We start from the raw sequence: 21736 nt of genomic DNA on the forward strand, positions 1-21736 counted from the left end.
AGTGGGATTAGTTAGATTTTCATCATGGTTGGCACAGACATGGTGGGCCAGAGGGCCTGTTCCCATGCAATACTATTCTATGTTCTCTGTTTTAAGATTTTTTTTCTCAAGTTCTATTCAAGTTTAACAAATTTTTAATCTTGCATATTATTAGCAGAATTCCACTAGACAATTTGTATTGCAGGAAGAAGCAGAGGAATATAATTTCTTTGTCAAGGTCATGGAATCATTTCTAAGTGTATATTTTTTATATCTGCTGTTGGATTCAGAAGTACTTAAAAACATTAAGACTAGTTAAATAATTTTTTTAAAGATTTAAAAAAACAAATATAACAAATAATTTTTAAAAAATCAAGTACGTAAAATTAAATAACTTGACCTGTCAACAGTTTTCCTTCTAAACTACAGGTATAGAGATCACTATTCAGGTAGATGGGATCACTGTTCCTATACCTGGAATCAGTCAATTAGCATATCCTCATTTACAGTGGGTCTGCACAAGTTCAGGACTCGCTTGTGAGCAGCTGAATGCCAGTGGTTCCCTACAGAAAAACTAGTCACATCCAATTCAATGGCGTTTTATATTAGCATATGGAATTGCATGTATTTGAGCTATAAAATTAAAATCCTCATTGCAAAAGTGTTTATGATTGGATGCCACTCTAGCTGTGCTGTAGTTTTAAGAATAACGTTAATCTTTGCAATGCTATTTCATTTTATTACTGTTGATCAGAATATGTGGTAGGGATTTAGAAATTTCAGGTAGTTCCAGCTATTCACCGGATTTGATTTTCTCATTCCCTGCAAATGATCTTGCTACCCAGGGAGAAGTGTTGCATTTAGAGGTGAACGAAGTAACGATGAACCACCGATAGAAATGATTAAAATATCCCATTTGAAGTAAGTATGGCTATGTTTCCAAATACATTGTTATTCACTTAACCATAACCCTAAATTCTGTCTGCTTTCATAGCATTAAAAATTGCACAGTTGCACCATTGCCATTCTGCCTGCGATACTATATTGGTAAAGAGTACATTGATACTTAACCCAGGAAATCTTGTTGGGTGATCCTATTGATAGCTGAATTATTTAAAAGAGACAATCCAACTTATCGTATTCAGAATGTAGTCCATGTTCACTTTTGTGCATGTAGTCTGGCTATAAGCACAGTTGTACATACTTTTAGTAGTTTAATTATATAAGTAGTTTAGTATTTTAAGTAGTTAATTTAGTAGTTTTATTGTACTCAATCTTTGGGTGATGAGACCTGTAAAAGACAAAGCTCCAGAGATTCACAGATGTGCCCTTACCTTCATTAGATAAATGTTGAGCAAATACATGGGTACTTAAATTGAAAAATAGATCTTTTTTGCAAAGATTTATGCATTGGTTTTAGTGAATCAGTTTATGTCACAAGTGTTGCTGAAAATAATCATTAGGACACATCAATCTAACCTAAAGGATGATGCATTTGTTTTATTTAGGCAGTTCTTGGTTGTAGTGTTCAGAGACAAACCTTTGGAATTGTGGGATATTAGAACATGCACTCTGCTTCGTGAAATGGCAAAGAACTTTCCTGCAGTTACTGCACTGGTATGGCCACCTATTTACCACTTACAATTTAAAAGTTTATGCATGATTGGTGCTATTTTTATGGCTGTATTTGTGATTATATAAATGTAACATATTCCACTTCATGTAGAATTGCTAAACATCGTACAGTTTCAGTAAGATAGTTATCATTGCGGAGATGATGTACTGAATTTAATTAGGAAGATTTTAAAACTGCCCTGAGGATTGGCATCTAGATTTTTATTTTGGTGCATTTCAAAAATCATGCTTGGGTGGTAGGAAACAGTTAGACATGAAACATCTTGCATCAAGTTTGTGATCAAATCCAAGTTAATTGATCTCATTATGGGAAGCCGTATGATGCCATAATTAAATTCTTAAAACAGAAAAGGTAAAATCACTGTGGCCTGATTACCATCTAGCTCCTGATGAACATATTTGAATTCGGCACAGGACTTGCCTGTGATGTCTGCTGGAGCCTGCCTGGTGATCTGCCAATATCCACATACAATGTTGTCATTTTGTTGGGATACTGGAGTGCAATTGACACCCCACAGATTTGAACCCAGAAGGAAAGGATTCATTTTTGAGGGAGTGGGTTACAAATAAAATTGTTTGACAAAATCAGCAAGGAATAAGACTTTAAATTGTTCTGTTTTGCATGTTCCAATGTTTGTCAAATTTGATTTGTGATTTAGTTGGTTGATATTTAATGTCTTCTTTTAGAAATGCCATCATTGTTCTTACAATTCAGCCTCAGGATTCCAATGAAAATTGTCTTTACAAACATTTATTTTAAATGTGAAAACTGTCTTCATCTTTTATAGATTTTCTTCTTTGTGCTACTGGCTATAGTGATTGTGTAAATTATCAGTCAGATGTGCTGGTGATGAAGTGTAGGTAGGAGAAACAGAAAGTAAATTCCATCAAAAGAGTGGGCCATACAAGAAAGGGATATCACAAGATGGTGGATAGGAAGTTATTAGTGGACCTTATAATTACTACAAGCACTTCAAATCCATTTTGCTGAAAATGGCAACCTGAAACCCTGCTTAAGAATGTGTTTCAAGAATGATAAATTGAATTAATTTAATAAAATGAATTGTATAAGGGAAACGGTATCCTGAGGAGACTTAGTGTGATAACCAATGAGGAAAAACCAAGCAAATAGTTTAACCCATATTGGAATAGAAAATTGGTGCAGTTTGGAAAGTGACACACACTCAAAAATGAAGCGTTTTTAAAATGAAAACTAACGCTCAACATTATTGGAAAAATGCCAAAAGCAATGTAAACCAACTGAAAACAAAAAAAATTGATCCAGTTTAAAAAAAAGGATAGGGAAATGAGTATCAAGTGATTCAAGTTCAAAATGTACGCTGAAACTGTAAGGACTAATAAGATAGCAATAACAAAAAAGATTTCCTGGATGAAAATGTCTCCTTGCGGCCATTAATAATATTAAGAAAAATCTTTTTATAACAATTCACAAACTTTATTCAAAACAATATCCCCAGATGCACCTCGAAGAACTTAAAAAAAAATTTCATGAATTCCACAATTGCCATCTTAATCCTCAGGAACACTGGTATATAGAGAAAAATTATTTAAATAAAAATTAATCCCAGATGTTCACAGTAAACTTTAAAAGGCTTGTTTAACTTGTATAAGAAATGAAAACAGAAAATTTTGGGAAAACATATTTATTAGCATTTTAATAAGAGAGGTGAACTGACATATATGTGGAGACTCATCATTCTGACAAGGGTGCCTTCTACTTGAGATGGTAATTAATCTTTTTTGGCAGTTCTCTTTTGTTCACTATTTCCTATTTTTATGTTGTACATTTTGGCTTGCTATGGTATTGCAGAAGGATGGGATGCATTGTATTCAATTTTGAGCTATGTAGGGACAACCCTTGCATCAAGGCACTTCCATCTAAATCTCAAATGGATAATAGTTATGCTATATCATGAAGGTGAGAAGCTGGGAAAACAGACATCTATATTTGTCTTTTTCCTTGAAAGTAGACTCTGTTTAAAGGGGAAATGGGTTGCAAATATAAAATGCAGAAACATGAACCTGGAGTTTGCAGTGACATCAGATTAAGGATTTACATGTGTGCATTTTAATGTTGAAATGTTATGGCTGCTTTACTGATTCAGCCCTCCGTTATAGTCTCAACACTTTCGTAGCCTTCTCCTTCAGAAGCGGGAGAAATCAGTTGAATTGTTGAACATTTCCAGCATTTATGAAGCAACTTCACAAAATACCTTTATAATCTCAAGCTTTGTTGCATGCAGTTTGTGTTTTTACTGGTGCGTTAATAATTACTAATTGCCCACAAAAAAATTGTATGTATTTGGATTGTAATTCCCTCAAAAATATTTCAAAATATGAGTGATTTATAATTGTTTTATGTTCTGTGATATTTCAATTTCTACCTTAATCTTGTAAGTATGTGCAAATCCACGCCAGACCTTGCCCTGACAGTTATCAGCATTGGTTAACACTCCAGGAATTCTCTATAGTGTGAATAGGAGTTGAATCTTGTACAATTATAACAACTGTATATGCTAAGCATGTACTCATGGCTGGAAAGGAAGATTTAGTGAATACGCAGTCACATTTGAAGCCTGGTTAGCAGTTCAAGCATAAATAGGGATTCTTCAACTTACAAATGTTTGATTTACAAACTTATGCCAGTGACTCTGCAGAGTACATGCCCTCAGTTTATGAATCTATTCTTTACTATAAAGCCTAGTTCTCCAGTCTCTGCCCAAAGGAACATATTGTACCAAAATCATTATGCAAATCAAGAAAAACTGCAGATGCTGGAAATCTGAAATGAAAGTGCTGGAAATACTCAAAGTCAGGCAGCAGTCTGCAGAGGAAAACAGTTAACGTTTCTGATCAATTACACCTCATCACAATTGTTGTTTTCTTGGAACACAACCCTTTGGCAATTCTAAGAATACCTGTAGTTTACTCTTTTGAAGATATGGGTTCAAACCAAGTTGTTATAAATCAAACCTGAGAGCACATTTGGTTTTACATTTTGATGATCTTCTGAAAATTAAACATATTTTTAGAAATACAGAAAATTAGAGCAGAAATAGACTTTTCAGATCTGTTCCACCATTCATTGCAGTGTGGCTGATTATCCACTTCAGTACCCTAGTCCTGCTTCTTCCCAACCTTGGTCCCTTTACTTTTAAGAAATATATATACCTCCTTCATGAATAATTTGGCCTCCTCTACTTTCTGTGGTAGGAAATTCCTCTGGTTGAAGACTTTTCTCCTGATCTCAATTCCAAATAACATATCCCATATCCTGAGGCTACGACTCTGTTTCTGGACTTTCCAGCCATCTGGAACATCCTCTCTGTGGACCCTCCCAGTCTAGTTTATTAAGATTTTATTGATTTCTACTATCCCTATAATGTTTAATACTCCTTTCATAGCAAGAACATCCCCAGATAAGAATTAAAAAATCATGTGGAGTGGCATATGGAGAGCAAGAAGAGCCACAGCGCTAAATGGCTACGAGAGAAATTACTTTGACAACAATGCTTTTTTGTACTTGTATAATGCCTTTAACACAGCAAAACATCTCAAGGCATTTCATAAGATGCTTCTCGACCATGTTGGATACTGAGCCAAATAAGAATATATTAGGGCAGTTAGTCAAAAGATTGGTCAGAGAGAGAGATTTTGAGGAATATCTGAAAGGTGAAGAGAGGAAAAAGTGGAGAGGTATAGGAAGGGAATTCCTGACCTTCAGGCCAAAACAAATTTATGCAGGAAAGGGGTTGAGGAGGAGAAGAATAAGAATTCTTTAAAAGTTGTAGCACTGTACAAGCCTAGAATTATTACCTGTTTGAAGTGAAAAATGAGTGAAATACAGTAATATACATTGCATTTTTTAAATGTTGATTATAATAGTACTCTTGGCCTAGAATTTTGTCTGTACTGTTTTTGGGTGTAAAAATGTTGTTGCATGTGTACCTAATTTTGATTAAAAACAATTTGATAGTGACATTTGAAAAAAGCAGCTTTATCAGGCTCTCTTGAATAATGTCATGTTGATGTTTTAGAAACAGTGGCATATTACTGAGAAGCTCTAATTGAATTTTTCACAGCTGCTGGCACTTAGACATACAGCTGTGGCCTCATCAGCCAGTCCTTAAATGCACACGTGCATAACATCACCAATGCTCTCCCAGTTACTGGAGACTGCTTTTCATTTCATCATCGCTATACCAGTGATTCCTCAGGGCAGGGAACATACTCCTAGATTTACAGACGGGGATCTTAACAGGCTTGTGGTTGCACCAGCCACAAGCCGGATGTGTGTAAAGGGTCAATGCACTTTCTCCAGGGCTTCCTGCAGTAATACCCACAGGAGGTTGCCAGTCTGGCCATTGCTAGCAGCAATATTCCTTGCACTGCTGACCAGTGTGGCAAATGATATAATCTCACAAGATTTCCAAGGTGAGTTCTTGGCACTTAAGACTTCTTCATCTGCAGCTACTATCTTCACCTCCATTCACATTCTCATTCTGCTAAAATCTTTCATAAAAGTACATCCCCTCCCACCCTGTCCTGGTCTTCACACCCCCCCCCCCCCCACCCTCTCCATACATCAAAAGCAAGAGGATAACTAGGGAGAGGGTAGGACCACTCAAGGATAAAGGAGGGAACATGTGCTTGGAAGCAACGGATGTGGGTGAGGTCCTTAATGAGTACTTTGCATCAGTGTTTACCAAGGAGAAGGACGTGGAGGATAGGGAGATCAGTGTGGAGCAAGCTAATATGCTGGGGTATTTCGAGATAAAGGAGGAGGTAGTGTTGGGTCTCTTAAAGAGCATTAAGTGAGTAAGTCCTGGGCCTGATGGGATATACCCCAGGTTATTGAGAGAGGCAAGAGATGAGATTGCTGGGCCCTTGACCAATATCTTCATGTCCCCTCTAGTCACAGGTGAAGTCCCGGAGGACTGGCAAGTAGCTAATGTTGTTCTATTATTCAAGAAGGGAAACAGGGATAATCATGTTAACTAGACTGGTGAGTCTCACATCAGTGGTAGGGAAGTTACTGGAGAGGATTCTTCGGGATAGAATTTATGAACATTTGTAAAACCATAGCCTAATTAGGGACAGTCAGCATGGTTTTGTGCAGGGCAAGTCATGCCTTACTGACTCGATTGAGTTTTTTGGCTTATTCTAACTGGAGGTCTGTGATTGGTGGTGTTCCTCAGAGATCCATACTGGGACCTCTGCTGTTTGTGATGTATATAAATGACCTGGATGAAAATGTACATGGGTGGGTTAGTAAGTTTGCAAATGATACAAAAGTTGGTGGTGTTGTGGATAGTGTAGAAGACTGGCAAAGGATACAGTGGAATATAGATCAGTTGCAGATATGGGCAGAGAAATGGCAGATGGAGTTCAACCCGGCCAAATATGAAGTGTTGCACCTTGGGAGATCAAATGTAAAGAGACAGTACACTGTTAATGCCAAGACCTGCCCTGCTTCACTGGAAGTTACCGCATCCAGTACTAGATGTACAAATCTCACCAATACATTTTATTGGTTTTAACTTGTAGCTATGCCAAGATTGATTTCTTAATTTGAGTGACTTTTTATTTATGATGGGCCTAGTTTAATATATTGCAGAGAGAAAAAACTGAGGAATATTATTTTAGATAACTTGAAAACACAATAGAATTCACTACGCTTCCTCACCTACAGGAGTGGTCTCCTTCCCACAACTTGAAGAGTTTGCGCAGAAAGCAGCTTGCAGTTCGAGAAGCCATGGCCAGACAAACTGTTGCTTCTGATACTGAAGCCAATAACGTTGAGTCACCTATGATCAGGTAACTAAGAAAGATTAGCTGGGTACTGCTGATATTAGTAGGTTTAGTTTTCCAAGATGGTGATGGCAGGGGGTATAGAAGGTAGCAGATGAGGGTTAGAAAAAATGGTTGCCAAGCCTAAGATGCATGGAGAAAGAATAACTTGCGTAATAAAGAAGTTTGAAGATGATACAAACATCAGCTTTGTGGTTGACGGTGAAAGCTCTAAACTGCAGGACAAGGCAGATGGTTTGGTCAGTTGGACAGAAAGTGACAAATAGAACTTAACCCAGAGCAGTACAAGATGATGCATTTGGAGAGGTGGGACAAGGGAATACACATTAAACTTCGGGGTTTTGAGTGGTGTTGAGGAACAGAGGGGCTTAGGAGTGTATATCCACAGATCATTAAAGGTAGCATGACAGGTCAATAAGGTGGCTTAAAAGACATGCAGGATGCTTTCCATTATTGACTAGGGTAGAGAATACAAGAGCATGGGGGTTATGCATACAGTGATAGTCCAGAACTAGAGAACTATGTACAATTCTGGTCACCATATTACAGAAAAGATGATTTGACTGCAGAAGATAAGGGGAGATTTATGAGGGTCTTGCAAGGGCTGGAAAATGTTAGCCTAGAGAAAAGATATAGAGTTGTTTTCTTTGGAATAAAGGCTTAATTAAGCTGTATAAAATTGAGGGATCTTGGTAGAGTAAATAGGAAAGATCTATTTTGCTTATCAGAGGGATCAAAAATCAAGGGTCATGAGTTCGAAGTAATTAGTAGAAGGATTAAAGGGAAGATGAGGATTTTTTTTCACTCGGGTAGTAGGAGTCTGGAACTTGCTGCTTGACAGTGTGGTAGAAGCAGAAGCCATCACCATGTTTAAAGAGTACTTGGTTGCATGTTTGAAGTGTCTGACTACAGTACTGGAAAATGGGATTAGTCTGGGAGCGCCTTTGTCACTTGGGATGGAGACAACACATTGTGTCACAAATCTTCTATGATTTATGTTGAATGTTTGATGAACATTGACTATAAAACTAGGGATAACTCAGTCTCCAAAATAGCCCTCTCTGAAAGAGAGTGCTCCCAGCAGTGAAGTACTATACTGGAATGTCAGCATAGATATTTGTGCTCCAGTGTGTAGAGTGGAACAGTACTGATGATCCTATTACAGTACTTTTCTCTGTTCAATGAGTTTCTTTGCCATTAGTTCTCATCCCACAGTGATCTTTTCCTTAGTAAAAAAAAATCAAGAATCCATTAGTTTTAATTCTGTTTCCAGTTCATCACTTTTACTGCATTTTGCAGCATGAGTGGTGGGTTCATGTTGTCGATTTTCCTTGAAAAGTGATTTGACTCTTAAGTCCATTAAAATAGCCGGGTATGAATTATTACAAGAAGGTTTAAGATGTATTGACTATAAATTCAATAAGTCTGTTATTTTAATTCTCCAGTTTACTGCAGGAGGCAGAAAGTAAAGCTGAACTTGGTCATAACATCTCTGCACGGGAGCATTTTATATTTACTGACAATGATGGACAGACCTTCCATCTCACTGTGGAAGGAAACGTAGTAAAGGATGGGGTCAGAATTCCTCCTGATGTAAGTACAATTAGGCCAATTCTTGCTGTGAACTAATGGGGTTATTTTGCGGATTGACTGAAATGCCATTAAATTGTATGATCCAGCAAATGACCAACAAATCAAAATTATAATTAACCATCTGGTGTAATAAGAGCAGATGCATAATTTAGTTTTTCTCTTAATTGAAAGTAGGTGAGGGTTGAAGACTACTATTCTTGAAAAACAGTAACATGCAGGATAAGGGGTAGTTTATGCACAACATTCACCTAGAGATTATCAAGTAAGCTGTGCCCAGTTGGTGAAAAGCTTGAGTTTGATTGACCAAATTTTCTTGCCTCCTGTTTCCCCTTCATTCTTTTAAAATAAATATGCTTTTGATGTACACTGATTTGTCCAGTAAGTTAGAAAAAGGCTTTTCACCTGAGCAGCCAGAGTTCAAATCCAGCACATATTTTATGGATGAACGTTGCCTCTGCTGTCTGTTTCTGTAAAAGATCATAATATTAATCCTGTAGTTGTGCATGGGTTCATGGCAAAAGGTTGAACCATGTTGATGCTAAATTAGAAATCTCAGTCAAAGAATAGAGCTTCTGTTTGCAAACTTTCTCCAGCACTGGCTCCAGAGCTTTGCCATGGGTTTGCAAGGACAAAGTTTAGCAAATCTGAACAGTGTGAATGTGTGTTGCTGAATGCGTGAGTACCATCTATATAACCAACACCGATCCAAGTAAGCTTTCCGAATCACTTAATTCATTGGGATCCTGGTTTTAGAAGCATATGAAGCTGGATGAGATGAATCTAATTTCTAGTGATGTGCCCTTTCTAACCAGTTCAACGGCACCTGGAGTGCTGCTGACTGATTTTGAGAATGCCACAGTGGAGCAACGAGATAATCGGTGTATGATTTGATAAAATAGTGAGAGGATATAATTAGTATTTTTCTGAAGTTGTGATTAAAATACATGCTGGGGTAGAGCTATTCTTCTATTTTATTGCTCAATTAGCAATTTGTCCAGCGAAACAGAGGTTTGATGCTGGGTCAGAGAGTCCTCTGTCCTATTAAGAGGAGTATTAACTGAATAATGATAGCTGAAGTGCTTGGGGTAGGAGTGAGGTATTTGCTTGGTTGGAATTGGTGCTTTCAATTTCGTTCTGAGTTTTGATTTTTTTTCACATGCAACTGGGTTCAAACAAATGCTGTTCGGAAGCTCTATTTACAACATTGCTTTGGTTTTTATAATTTGTTCTCCATCAGATGAATAATGGTAAGAACTACCATCTCTAACAGGGAAGTTCAATAGGCAAACCCAGTGGCATAAAAATATAATTGGAAATAGAAGTGGAAAGAACTGCAGCTGGCTGAGTCACTAAGGCTTTAAAGGGCCAGTGCTCATGGCACAGACTATATTATGAAAGATCCTTCAGATTTCTGATTCTCTTGATAATTCTGCATGCACGCACAGCAAATCATTTTTCCTTTGTCAAGGAAGGTAATTTTATTGTATGAGTCTGCCACACTCAAGTAAAATTCAGTAACGATCTTGCTGTAAAGATGTGAAATGCTGGTCTACTAGGATATATTCTAAAGGTTTGTTATGATGCTGCTGTGGTTACCAATTGTTTTTAAGGTCAAATTGCTTCATTTGATATTAAGCTATTTGTTTTCACAGAGTAATTAATTGCAAAGCAACAACAAGTTGTGATTATACATAGAATGCTTAATGCAATCACGTTTCCCCAATCCCCGGAAACACCCCCAGGACACTTCACAACATTATCAAGCAAAATTTGGCATCAAAAAGAAGGAACAATAGGAATAATGGATTAAGGGATGAACCTTTCGAGCCTTAGGAATTAAATTGATGATTTTAATAATGGAGCAATTTAAAAATCGGAGCTGCTAGAGCAGCCAAGATTAGAGCAGCAGATATTTCTCAGTAGAGACAAGGAAATTATGATGGTGGGTGGGGGCCATGGGGGTAATTGAAAATAAGGATGAGAATTTTGAACTTGGAGCTGTTGTATATGAGAAGTTGCAAAGGTAATTGCCAAGTACATTGAGTCAGGATGTGGGCAGCAGAGTTTTGGATGATCTCAAATTTATAGAATGTATGAGGAACGAGACCAGACGGGTGCATTGTCATAGTTAAGTTCAGAGATGCCAAAGAACTGGATGAAGATTCCAGAAACAGTTAAGCTGAGGCAGGGAGGAACCATTCCCAGTGTTGTTGTGGAAATGAGACAAATATTCCTAGCCATGACATGGTATCATGACATGAAGATCAACTCAGGGTCTCATATGACACCAAGGTCGTGAGAGGGAGAGGGAATTTATGATGGAGCCAGAAGGCAATGGCTTTGGTCTTCCCATAATTATTTTGAGAATTCTGATCACCAATACTAGAGAGTTAATCTGACAAGTTAGCAGCAGTAGACAGAAGCAATGGTGATAAGCCAGAGGATGGTATTATCAGTCTATGTTTGGAAACCAACATTGGGTTTTGAAGGATGTTAACAAGAGCCAGTGTATAGATCACAATCAGAAAGGTTAAAATAAAGCTCTACTTATTATCATACAGGAAGGTGATTTACTTACAGCAGGTTTACTTACTTAAGCAGGTTAGTTGCAGAGTGGTGACTTTGGAGCCAAATTCTAGAGAGTTGGGATTTGAGGGTATTTCCTGCATTTCCCATTTGGGATTTTTTTTTTACGAGGTAGTTTCACAAATATTACAAAAATTTTTTTTTAAAGTTACAGATTAAGTATAAATTCTCTAGCTGTTCTGCTTGGATTGAAGGTATGTTTATGCTCAGTAGCTAGGACTCTGGATATTTGTTCAGTAACTTAATCAGTACTTTGCTGGATTCAAAAAGAAAAAAAATGAAACACAAGCAGAAAATTCTGGAACTCAGGAGGTTGGGCAGCACTGATAGAGGAAATGGTAATTAACTTTTCAGCTTAGGACCTAGTTTGTCATTGTTCAAAACAAGTCGGTTGGTTTTCTGCATCACAATATTGCAAATATTTGTTATCTAGAATTTCTTCAGGGTTAGTTCCTTAAGGTTTCAGGAAGGGCAATTTGTGCAGCTCTTGAATACTGCTGTGTGAGGTACTTGAATGACATCTCAAATGTCAGTCTAACTTCATTGTTGGTTCTGGTGAAAGAGACAGAATAGAAGAATAGAGACAGAATCTCTTTGTGATTTTTTTTATAAATGACTTGGATGAGGCTGTGGAGGGGTGGGTTAGTAAGTTTGCTGATGATACAAAGGTTGGTGGTGTTGTGGATAGTGTAGAAGGTTGCTGTAGATTACAACAGGATATTGATAGAATGCAGAGCTGGGCTGAGAAGTGGCAGATGGAGTTCAACCCGGATAAGTATGAAGTGATACACTTTGGGAGATCGAATTTGAAGGCAGAATACAAGGTTAGTGGCAGAACTCTTAGCAGTGTGGAGGAACAGAGGGATCTTGGGGTCCACGTCCATAGATCCCTCAAGGTTGCCACGCAGTTGATAGGGTTGTTAAGAAGGCGTATGGAGTGTTGGCCTTCATTAGTCAGGGTATTGAGTTCAAGAGCCACAAGGTGATGTTGCAGCTCTATAGAACTCTGATCAGACCACACTTGGAGTATTGTGTTCAGTTCTGGTCGCCTCATTATAGAAAGGATGTGGAAGCTTTAGAGAGGGTGCAGAGGAGATTTACCAGGATGTTGCCTGGATTGGACAGCATGTCTTCTGAGGATAGGTTGAGTGAGTTGGGGCTTTTCTCTTTGGAGAGAAGGAGGATGAGAGGTGACTTGATAGAGGTGTACAAGATGATAAGAGGCATAGATTGAGTGAACAGTCAGAGGCTTTTTCCCAGGGTGACAATGGCTAACATGAGGGGACATAATTTTAAGGTGATTGGAGGAAGGTATAAGGGGGATGTCAGGGGTAAGTTTTTTTTTACACAGAGTGGTGGGTACGTGGAACGCACTGCTGGCAGAGGTTGTGGCGGCAGATACATTAGTGACATTTAAGAGACTTAGATAGACACATGAATGATAGAAAAATAGGGGACTATGTGGGAGAGAAGGGTTAGATAGATCTTAGAGCAGGATAAAATGTCAGCACAACATTGTGGGCCGAAAGGCCTGTACTGTGCTGTAGTGTTCTATGTTCTATGAAAATGTAAATAAAAGTGAAATGGGAGAGATTTTTTTCCCCAGTGACAAACAATGAAGGAAATAAGATTTGAAGAGGGTGTGATTGGTGAATTATACAAGGAGTGAACAAAGATGTTATCACAAAGTGAGACAATGGGAGGAATCAGATCATGTGAGGTGGGGGTGATGAGTGGCACAAAGTATAGCCAGGTGTCAAGGCTTCATCAATAAGTTTCCAGAATGTTTCTAATAATTGGTGTATGTGTAGGCATCTCCATATAGAAACAGAAATACTTGTGTGCTGAGTTTTGATGTGTAATCCTTATATTTATGGATAGGGAATGCTTCTTAAATGTAGTCTCTGAACTGTGTTGTGTTGACTGCATTAATTTTAATAAGTTTCTACACTGTCAGAGCAAAATATAGCATTTTTGATGTTACAGGGACCCATGTGAATTTACGATAATGGTGCTTTCTTTGGTTCCAATTGCAGTTTGATTTGTACATTTATTAATTAGTATCTAATTTTATTTAAGAAAGTGAGAAAAATACATTCCTTTTCAATGGAAACAGCACTTGATCTTCATTCTGATATTCTCCAAATGGAGCTGCATAATACTGTCAGCATAACTACGGTATACCTTAAATGCAAGTTACTATAGAAGGATTATTATTGCTACTGCTTATGATTATTATAGTGATGACTTCTGCTTTTATGGTTCTCTTCTGTTTGTTCTGATGGATGTCAAGGGAGAAAAACATGTTTTATTCAAAATAATAGTATTCCTTTTCCAGTAATCGGAAGCTGCTTAGTTAAATGAAAATAAGCCACTGGATGAATCATAAACTATTGTACAATTAATGTAATCCCAGAGAAGCCTGGGTATCCATGAATATAGCATTGTTGAAAGTCCAAGTGAACTTGTTGAAAAGTACAAAGTGCAGACTCTGTCAAAGGAAATAAATTAACTTTCAAATTGCTTAAGAGTAAAGATGTAGAGCATGGGCAAGAAGGCCCTCAGTGGAAATATAATTTTGAAGAGAATAACAGTTCATCTCAAAGTATTGAGACGTATGTTGTGCCTGTTGGGGAAAAATAGCCTTTCAATCTCAAAATATACAGATAACATATATTGTAATATGGCTGTGTTTAAGCTAAAATCATTAAGTATGTAAGTGCTGTTGTAGGATTAAGCTCATAGTCTATTCCTGTAGTCCCAAGTGCATGAAGACTGATATCTACCAAAATTGTTCAGTGTTTTGTAAACAAATATGCTAAACTTACATCTGCAGTGTATGAGGTGAGTGCTGTTTTCTTCTTGGACATTCGATTTGTTGAAATAACTCTCATCTAATTGCAGGGAGACATGGGCAGCATCACATGCATTGCATGGAAGGGAGAGATGCTAGTGCTGGGAGATGTTGATGGAAATGTGAACTTTTGGGACGTAAAAGCTAGGCTTTCAAGGTAAATGAATTTAGAACTTCTGAAACATGGTGTCTAGTAATTAAATGTGTGACTGCCCTGTGACGCCATCATATTTGAGCACTTTTGCTTCAGATGTGTTTGCCATCCTGTAACTCAATAATGCAGGATCACCTGACTTGTTTGTGGTGACAAAGAAGGGAAATGAAGTCCATACCACTACTTTTCACGTCCATCCACCAAAATCTGTTGACGTTCACAAGTTGCCCCTGAGAAGATCCCAAGCTATGCACGATCTGTCTTTGAGCAGTGGGCAGACTGAAAGGTATTTGGATGATCCACCCCTTGTCCCAGTCATAGATCTAGGTATTGCAGTTTTGCCCCACTTCATCATATCACCTCTTGACTAGCCAAATTAGAGATGGAGATTTCCGCAGGGAGCAGCTCAGTTGCCGTATGCCCATGCTGACACAAGTGTCAATGTCTACAAGTCGTGCTGCCGCAGCTTGTGCGTGATTACAGAAATGATGTTGTCTGCTTGTGGTTCTCTTGAGGAAACTCATGCATAAATTAAGGCATTTTTCTGGGGCAATGCATCAAACATACAAATTAGGTGCAGGATGTGGCCAATGGCTCATCAGTAACTTGGAATGATTTCTGTCTACCTGTAGTAACCTTTCACTTCCTTGCTTATCGAATATCTATTTACCACTGCCTTAAAAAAGTCCAAAACTCTGTTTCCACTGCCTTTTGAGGAAAAGAGTGCTAAAGAAGCAGTATTAGGTAGCAGACCCCTTATTTTTAAACAGTGACTCCCTAGTGCTAGATTATCCCATAAGAGGAAGCATCCTATCCAACTCCACTCTGGCAAGACTAACTTTGTTACTTCTAGGTCCTCCCCAGTTTATGAACACCTGACTTAAGTACAGCCCATACATACAAACAAGCATTTAGGGGACCAGCGGGATGGATTTGTCGGCTGCTGCGGGGCTACAGGCATCTTCTGCCTTGTGGGAACTCAGTTCACGGCCACATTTCTGACTTGCGAACTGTCTGGGTTACGAACAGCTCACAGGAATGGAACCCTGCCTTAACCTGGAGAGGACCTGAATTATGGCACAGGGGAAGGCCATTCAGCCAATCCAATCTATGCTGTTTCCCAGCAGCAGAGAAATCCCATCAGTCCCATTTCCTTTCTCTTTTCCCCTGAAGCCCTGCAAATTATTCTTTCTCCCATGCTCATCAACTTCCCTCTTGCTTTTTGCTTTGCCACCTGCCTATACTAGGAAGTAATTTACAGTGGCCAGTTAATCTTCCAGCACACCTTTAGGATGTAAGATGAAACTGAAGGAACTAATGAAAACCCACTTGGTCACGGAGAGGACAGGCAGACTTGATGTAGACAGTACCCAAGGTCAGGATCAAATCCAGATACCCAGAGCTGTAAGGCAGCACAACAGCAATAAAATCTCTGAGGATCTCGAATGTTTCAACAAACGTTTCAATTAAATCCCCTTTTACTCTTCTGCCTGTGCAATCTCTACTTCAAAAAAAACTACTCATTCCAGGTATGTTTAGTAAACTTTCTCTGAACTGCTTCCAGTCCATTAACGTCATTCCTTAGAAAGGTAGACCAATACTATACACAATACCCCAAATGTGGTATCACCAATGCCCTATATAACTGAAACATAACCTCCCTACTTTTCTACAATCCCTAGCATTAAACTAAAATCCTATTACATTTCCTCATTTACTAGTTGTACCTGCACAATAACTTTGGTAAATTTTGCACCAAGACATTTAGAAAATATGTTTTTAAATTTTACCTGCAAAAGAAAACAGTTTCAAATTTGCCCACGTCACACATCATTTGCCAGCTCCTTGCCCACTCACTTACCCTTTCTATATCCCTTTTGAGCCTCTTTTATGTCCCCTTTTAGCTTACTTTCCCATCCATCATTGTGTCATCAGCAAATTTAGCAAAAATGCCTTCGGTGCCTTAATCCAAGTCATTTATATAAAGTGTAAAAAAATGCCTGTGGCACACCACTCATCACATCTTGGCAACTAGTAAAAAGCACATTAAGGCCTATTTTAGTTCTGGTTAGCCAACCAATCTTTTATCCAGGTTAAACTATGAATTATTCCTTCCAAACCATGAACTTTTATTTTCCCCAAAAGGCTTTGATGTGGCCCTTTATCAAATACCTTCTGGAAATCTAAGTGTATCCATTTGTTTCCCTGTATCCACAACACATACAGACAAACACATGCTCTGCCTGCTCTTGTTATGGAAAATCGTTCTTACAGAATTCTCAAATCACCACTCAAGAATTTGAGATATGGAATAAAATACACTCTTATGGAATTTATGTGGAAAAATAAAGTTTTTCAACTTGCGTTTCTTGATGCACGCGCAGGTAATGCGGCTTTAAGTTATGGAAAATCGTGAGACAGCCCATTTTTCCAGGAATGGACACTGCCCCCTCCCCCCGACCCCCATTACATTAGGGATGCCTGTGCTTCCAAGACCTTCGATGAATGGGTCAAATGTGATTTCCCTTTCAAAAAAACTACGTTGACTTTTTCTAAGTACGTTCCTGTAACGTCTTTAATTGTACCTTGAAACATTTTCTCAATGACAGACGTTGAGCTAAATGATTTGTCGTTTCCTCTTTCTGGTCTCTTTTTTTTGACCAAAGGAATTACATTTGCTATTTTCCAATTTAATGGAACTTTCCCCAAATCTAGGGAATTTTTGGAAAATTATAAACAATGCATCCACTGTCAAACTAGCCACTTTTAAGATGAATCGACCGGGGCCTGGATACTTGTGTGACCATGTAGAGGGCATCTAGTATCATCTGTTTGCCACTTCTTTTCTCTATGGCTGACTACAGCTCTCCAACTGCCTGTTTGTGCTATCCCGGTGAGGAGGTATAAGCTGTTGACTTTTGTTTAACCAGATAAATGTCATTCTCTATTTGTTTTAATTGAGCTGATGTAGAGGCTCATTTATTAAAATTCTTGTTTGGATTTCTATTTAATAGAGGAATTCCTACTCACCGTGGTTGGGTAAAGAAGATTCGTTTTGGTCCTGGAAAGGGAAACATGAAACTTCTAATGATGTTTAACGATGGAGTTGAAATTTGGGATACTAAGGAGGTAGTGTTAATGTTGTTCAGACTTTTCCCTGTTCCAATTTTCTTTGAAAGAATTTCTAAAGTACCATACAAGTTGCATTCTAGTTCATTATGCTTGATGTGCTATTAATAAATGTTGTGCTTGTTATTTGAATCTTTTTCAAATTTCATTTCTCATACATTAAATGAATTTGATCAAAAATGCAAACATTGAAACAAATTTAGTAGAATGGTTTTAATTGCTTTTTAAAAATATTAACAACAAGATGTTGGTGGATCTCAGCAGGTCAGGCGGTATCCGTGGAGAAAACCAGATGGTCAACGTTTCGGGTCAGTCCTGAAGAAGGGTCCTGACACGAAATGTTGGCTGTCTGCTTTTCTCTACGAATGCTGAGTTCCTCCAGCATCTTGTTTATTCATCTAGATTCCAGCATCTGCAGTCCTTTGTTTCTTTAAAAAAATACTAATTCCTTATAATTTTGTGTTTTAAGGTTCAGATGGTAAGCAGCATGAGAACTGGTCGGAATGTCAGCTACAAGGTCCTTGACATAGATTGGTGCAGTTCTGATAAAGTTGTTCTGGCTTCAGATGATGGCTGTATTCGGGTTTTGGAGATAGCAATGAAATCAGCAAGTTACAGAATAGATGAGCAGGAATTAACAGGTGTGATTACAAGTTTAAGTGTAAAAACATGATGTGATTTTATGCGTGTGCTATATAGCTTCTATAAGGTATTTTTGCATGTAGCTAGGATTATTTTTATTTCAAATAATTTAATTGTATTCAATATGTATTAGCGGTCTGTTCCAAAGATAGTGTTGTTATTATGGAAATTCCAGCTTTCTCTTCCTCTCTCCTACATCTGTTGCAATTCCTGGACTTTGTAGTTTTCCTCTTAAAAGGGATGCTCTTGATGATGTCTTTGCTTTTGTACCCAGCTGAGTTTAATTTTCAATTCTCTTGCTCTTCAAATCGCCAACCTCATATTCTGCTTTTCATTTATTGCGGACAGTTACTGGCTGCTCTTATGCTCGGCTGAGTTCAGATTCTGATGTTTTGATCATATTAGCTCCTCTCCATGGATTTATGGCTAAATTGCCTCTTCTTAAGCATCTGTAGTGTTTTTAATCTAAAAGTTGGTGTCGTTACATTTTAGAAAAAATTTGGTGTATATATAGTTGCCTGAAAACATGCCACAGAAATGGTCAAAGATCTGTCTTCTCTAGCCATAGTATTAGTAGGACTGGAAGTAGAAATTGGACTTGAGATATTGCAGATTTCTCCCAGTAAATGAAGGAACACTTTGTTTATGCAGGTCATTTCAGTACAGCATTGGTGTAAGAGAACATCATTTATAAAAGTACTCTTTCATGTAAGATAGCTACTCAAAGTAAGCACTGAGTTTAAGTACACTGAATCAGTCAGATAGACTCTCTTTATTGGTACATGCTTTTGTGCATTTAAAAATATGATGTTTTGTTAAATTGTTACAATGGTGTACAGAACCATAAATACATTACTTTTTGGCATCCTCTCACTCTAAAGCAGTCATAATTTACATTGAGTGCTCCTGTAGTTCAGGAATAGCTGTGTTTTTTGTAAATTATGCAAAATTGATCATGGTTATTACAGACAAATAGCCATCCATTTATTTATACACATGATGGGGAGATGGATAGGTGTTAATTCTCATGCAATTTTGCCCCTGTGTACAGCCTGTACTCCACCTGCTGATGGAATCTCACCACTACAGCAAACATCTTTCACCATTCTATTGACTTCTCTCAGCTAAAGTTGGAGGCAGTCACTAATGCTCAAAGGAAGGTTTAATCTGAGTTGAAATCTTTTATTTACCTTTCAACCAATCATTCTAATTTTCATCCTTTGAGAGACATTTATATGGTTTTTGCATATTGTTTTTGAATTAATTTACATTTTTGTTTTAAAATTCATTATGAATGTGATTCTAGTGTTTCCTACACTTGGAATACTGTGGAATAAATAACCACATTCAATGTTTTTTTTCCCTATTATTCACGGTACCTTTATTTTTATTCTGTCTCTAATATTTTAAATATAGATAGGATTTTACACACAACGTTAGCATAGAAGCCAAAATATGATCAATTTCTTTACTTTGAAGTGGCATGGAGTTTTGAAATACTGAAGGAGTGACTGACTTTCTTTGATTATACTGAAGGCTGTGACTGTGTAGTCTGAGGAAGAGCAGAAAATCTGACTTCAAATTATTTGCCATTATTAAAGAGACTTACTTATTTCCTAAAGCTCAGCTTCGTCTGATCTTCCAATCTGTTGTTTTTCCAACCTTGCCTGAGAATATCTACATTTTTCCATTTATATGTATTGAACAGGATTTGATGTTTTTTTTTATTCTGTTTTACTTTCCAAAAATGGCTATTAATGGAATGCTTAGCCTGCTTTCTCAGTTAAAGGGTCGATTTCAGTCATTTTTATGCACACTTCCTCATTTTTAAACAACTGCATGTTACTCCTTTGCTCGGCTTGACACCCAGCATAATTAAAACCCATGCATACAAGAGAATTGCAGTGAATTGAAATCATACTGCTGATCATCAGTGAAGAAGCTTGCTTTATGACTGGAGTATTTATATTTTTCTTGTATAGATCCGATTTGGTGTCCTTACCTCCTACTTCCCAGATCTTGTCTTGCATTGAAAGCTTTCCTGTTGCATCAACCATGGAATGGACAGTATTCACTTGATATCATGCAAATGTAAGTACATACTAACCCTAACCTGTTGTTTTGTAACTGATTATGGAGCTTACAGATTTGTAAGCAAAAATCAATGTTTCATGAGTGCATATTGCTATTATCCTTCCGGATAATTAGGATAATCATTTGAATGTTTAGTGAGAATGCGTTAGCATATTGTTAAAGCAATTAAGTGTTGAAATTCTACTGTACCTTAATTATATATTGATATATTTATGCATAGTTACTTGATGCTTTTATTTATTCCTGAAGTGGAACCTGTTTGAACTAAATGGAGCCTGATAACTTTTTCCTGTTGTTTTCTGCAGCCGTTATTCAGAAAATAAAGAAATAAAATTCCTTATGCAGGAACAATTGAACTCTATATCAAAGTGAGTACATAATTTACAGGTGTATTTCATGTCATAAAATTGAAATGATGTCTTTAACTGTATTTTGGATTAAATCTTTACAATTGCGTATTAGCACATAAAACATCAAATCCGTATACACTTTTCTCGATGTAATATGCACACGTTAATGCTGTTTATTTTCTTTGCAGTGACATCCAGCACCTTCTCATAGACCCTGAATTCCAACTGCTGCAGCGATGTTTGTTGGTGGCAAGGTACCTTGGATCCAGCTTGGAGTAGCTTGGCCATTGCGTTCTTCAGTCCTGCCCTCCATAATTAAACAGTTAATCACATGAGCATCACGCATAGAGTTATTTATGTTCTAAACCAAGAGTACTGGCTCTCTTCCATCTTTCCAAAAGTTGCACCTTCTCTCCCAGGCCTGAAAATATTCATTACTCTTCATATTGCATTACATTTCTATCCCTTCTATTTCCTTTCCCACTGTCATTAAGCTTATTTGTGTCATTGAAACAATCTGCTCCATTGCCCATCTCCTGTTACAACTCCCAATTATCTAATTCTCATCTTTTAATATAACTGTTTTCTGTCTTTTAATTGCAGAGCCACAGAATAACCAATTCTTTAAAAATCATACCTGGCTGGATATTGAACCCATATCAGTTCTTCCTGCTTTTAGCACCTGCTTATTTTGTGTTCTAACTTGCATTGTCAAACTTGAAACATTTCTCGTGGAAGGCACCTGCCTTCCCTGACTCCATCTAGGAGGATGTTCATACCCTCCAGATGTTTCTCACAGTCTACACTTATGCTCCCTTAATATACTGCATGAACTGTTAAGTTCTTTATTGGCCCAACTTCCTGGTTCTTATTAATTCCCATCCATTT

The 21736-nt window shown here is 37.6% G+C and overlaps 1 protein-coding gene across 2 annotated transcripts in view; it reads left to right on the plus strand.

Moving 5' to 3' along the window:
* Positions 1-21736, plus strand: part of wdr11 (WD repeat domain 11) — an 87326-nt gene that overhangs the window by 44571 nt on the left and 21019 nt on the right. For both annotated transcript variants that reach the window (XM_052027431.1, XM_052027432.1), the window contains 10 exons: positions 825-900; positions 1488-1596; positions 7328-7452; positions 8892-9039; positions 14530-14636; positions 17648-17762; positions 18232-18403; positions 20387-20495; positions 20804-20866; positions 21037-21102. In XM_052027431.1, coding sequence (XP_051883391.1) covers positions 825-900; positions 1488-1596; positions 7328-7452; positions 8892-9039; positions 14530-14636; positions 17648-17762; positions 18232-18403; positions 20387-20495; positions 20804-20866; positions 21037-21102 — 1090 coding nt within the window. The remainder of the gene's footprint in view (positions 1-824; positions 901-1487; positions 1597-7327; positions 7453-8891; positions 9040-14529; positions 14637-17647; positions 17763-18231; positions 18404-20386; positions 20496-20803; positions 20867-21036; positions 21103-21736) is intronic.

Source organism: Pristis pectinata, chromosome 12 (assembly GCF_009764475.1).
Source record: "Pristis pectinata isolate sPriPec2 chromosome 12, sPriPec2.1.pri, whole genome shotgun sequence".
Classification (NCBI taxonomy): domain Eukaryota; kingdom Metazoa; phylum Chordata; class Chondrichthyes; order Rhinopristiformes; family Pristidae; genus Pristis; species Pristis pectinata.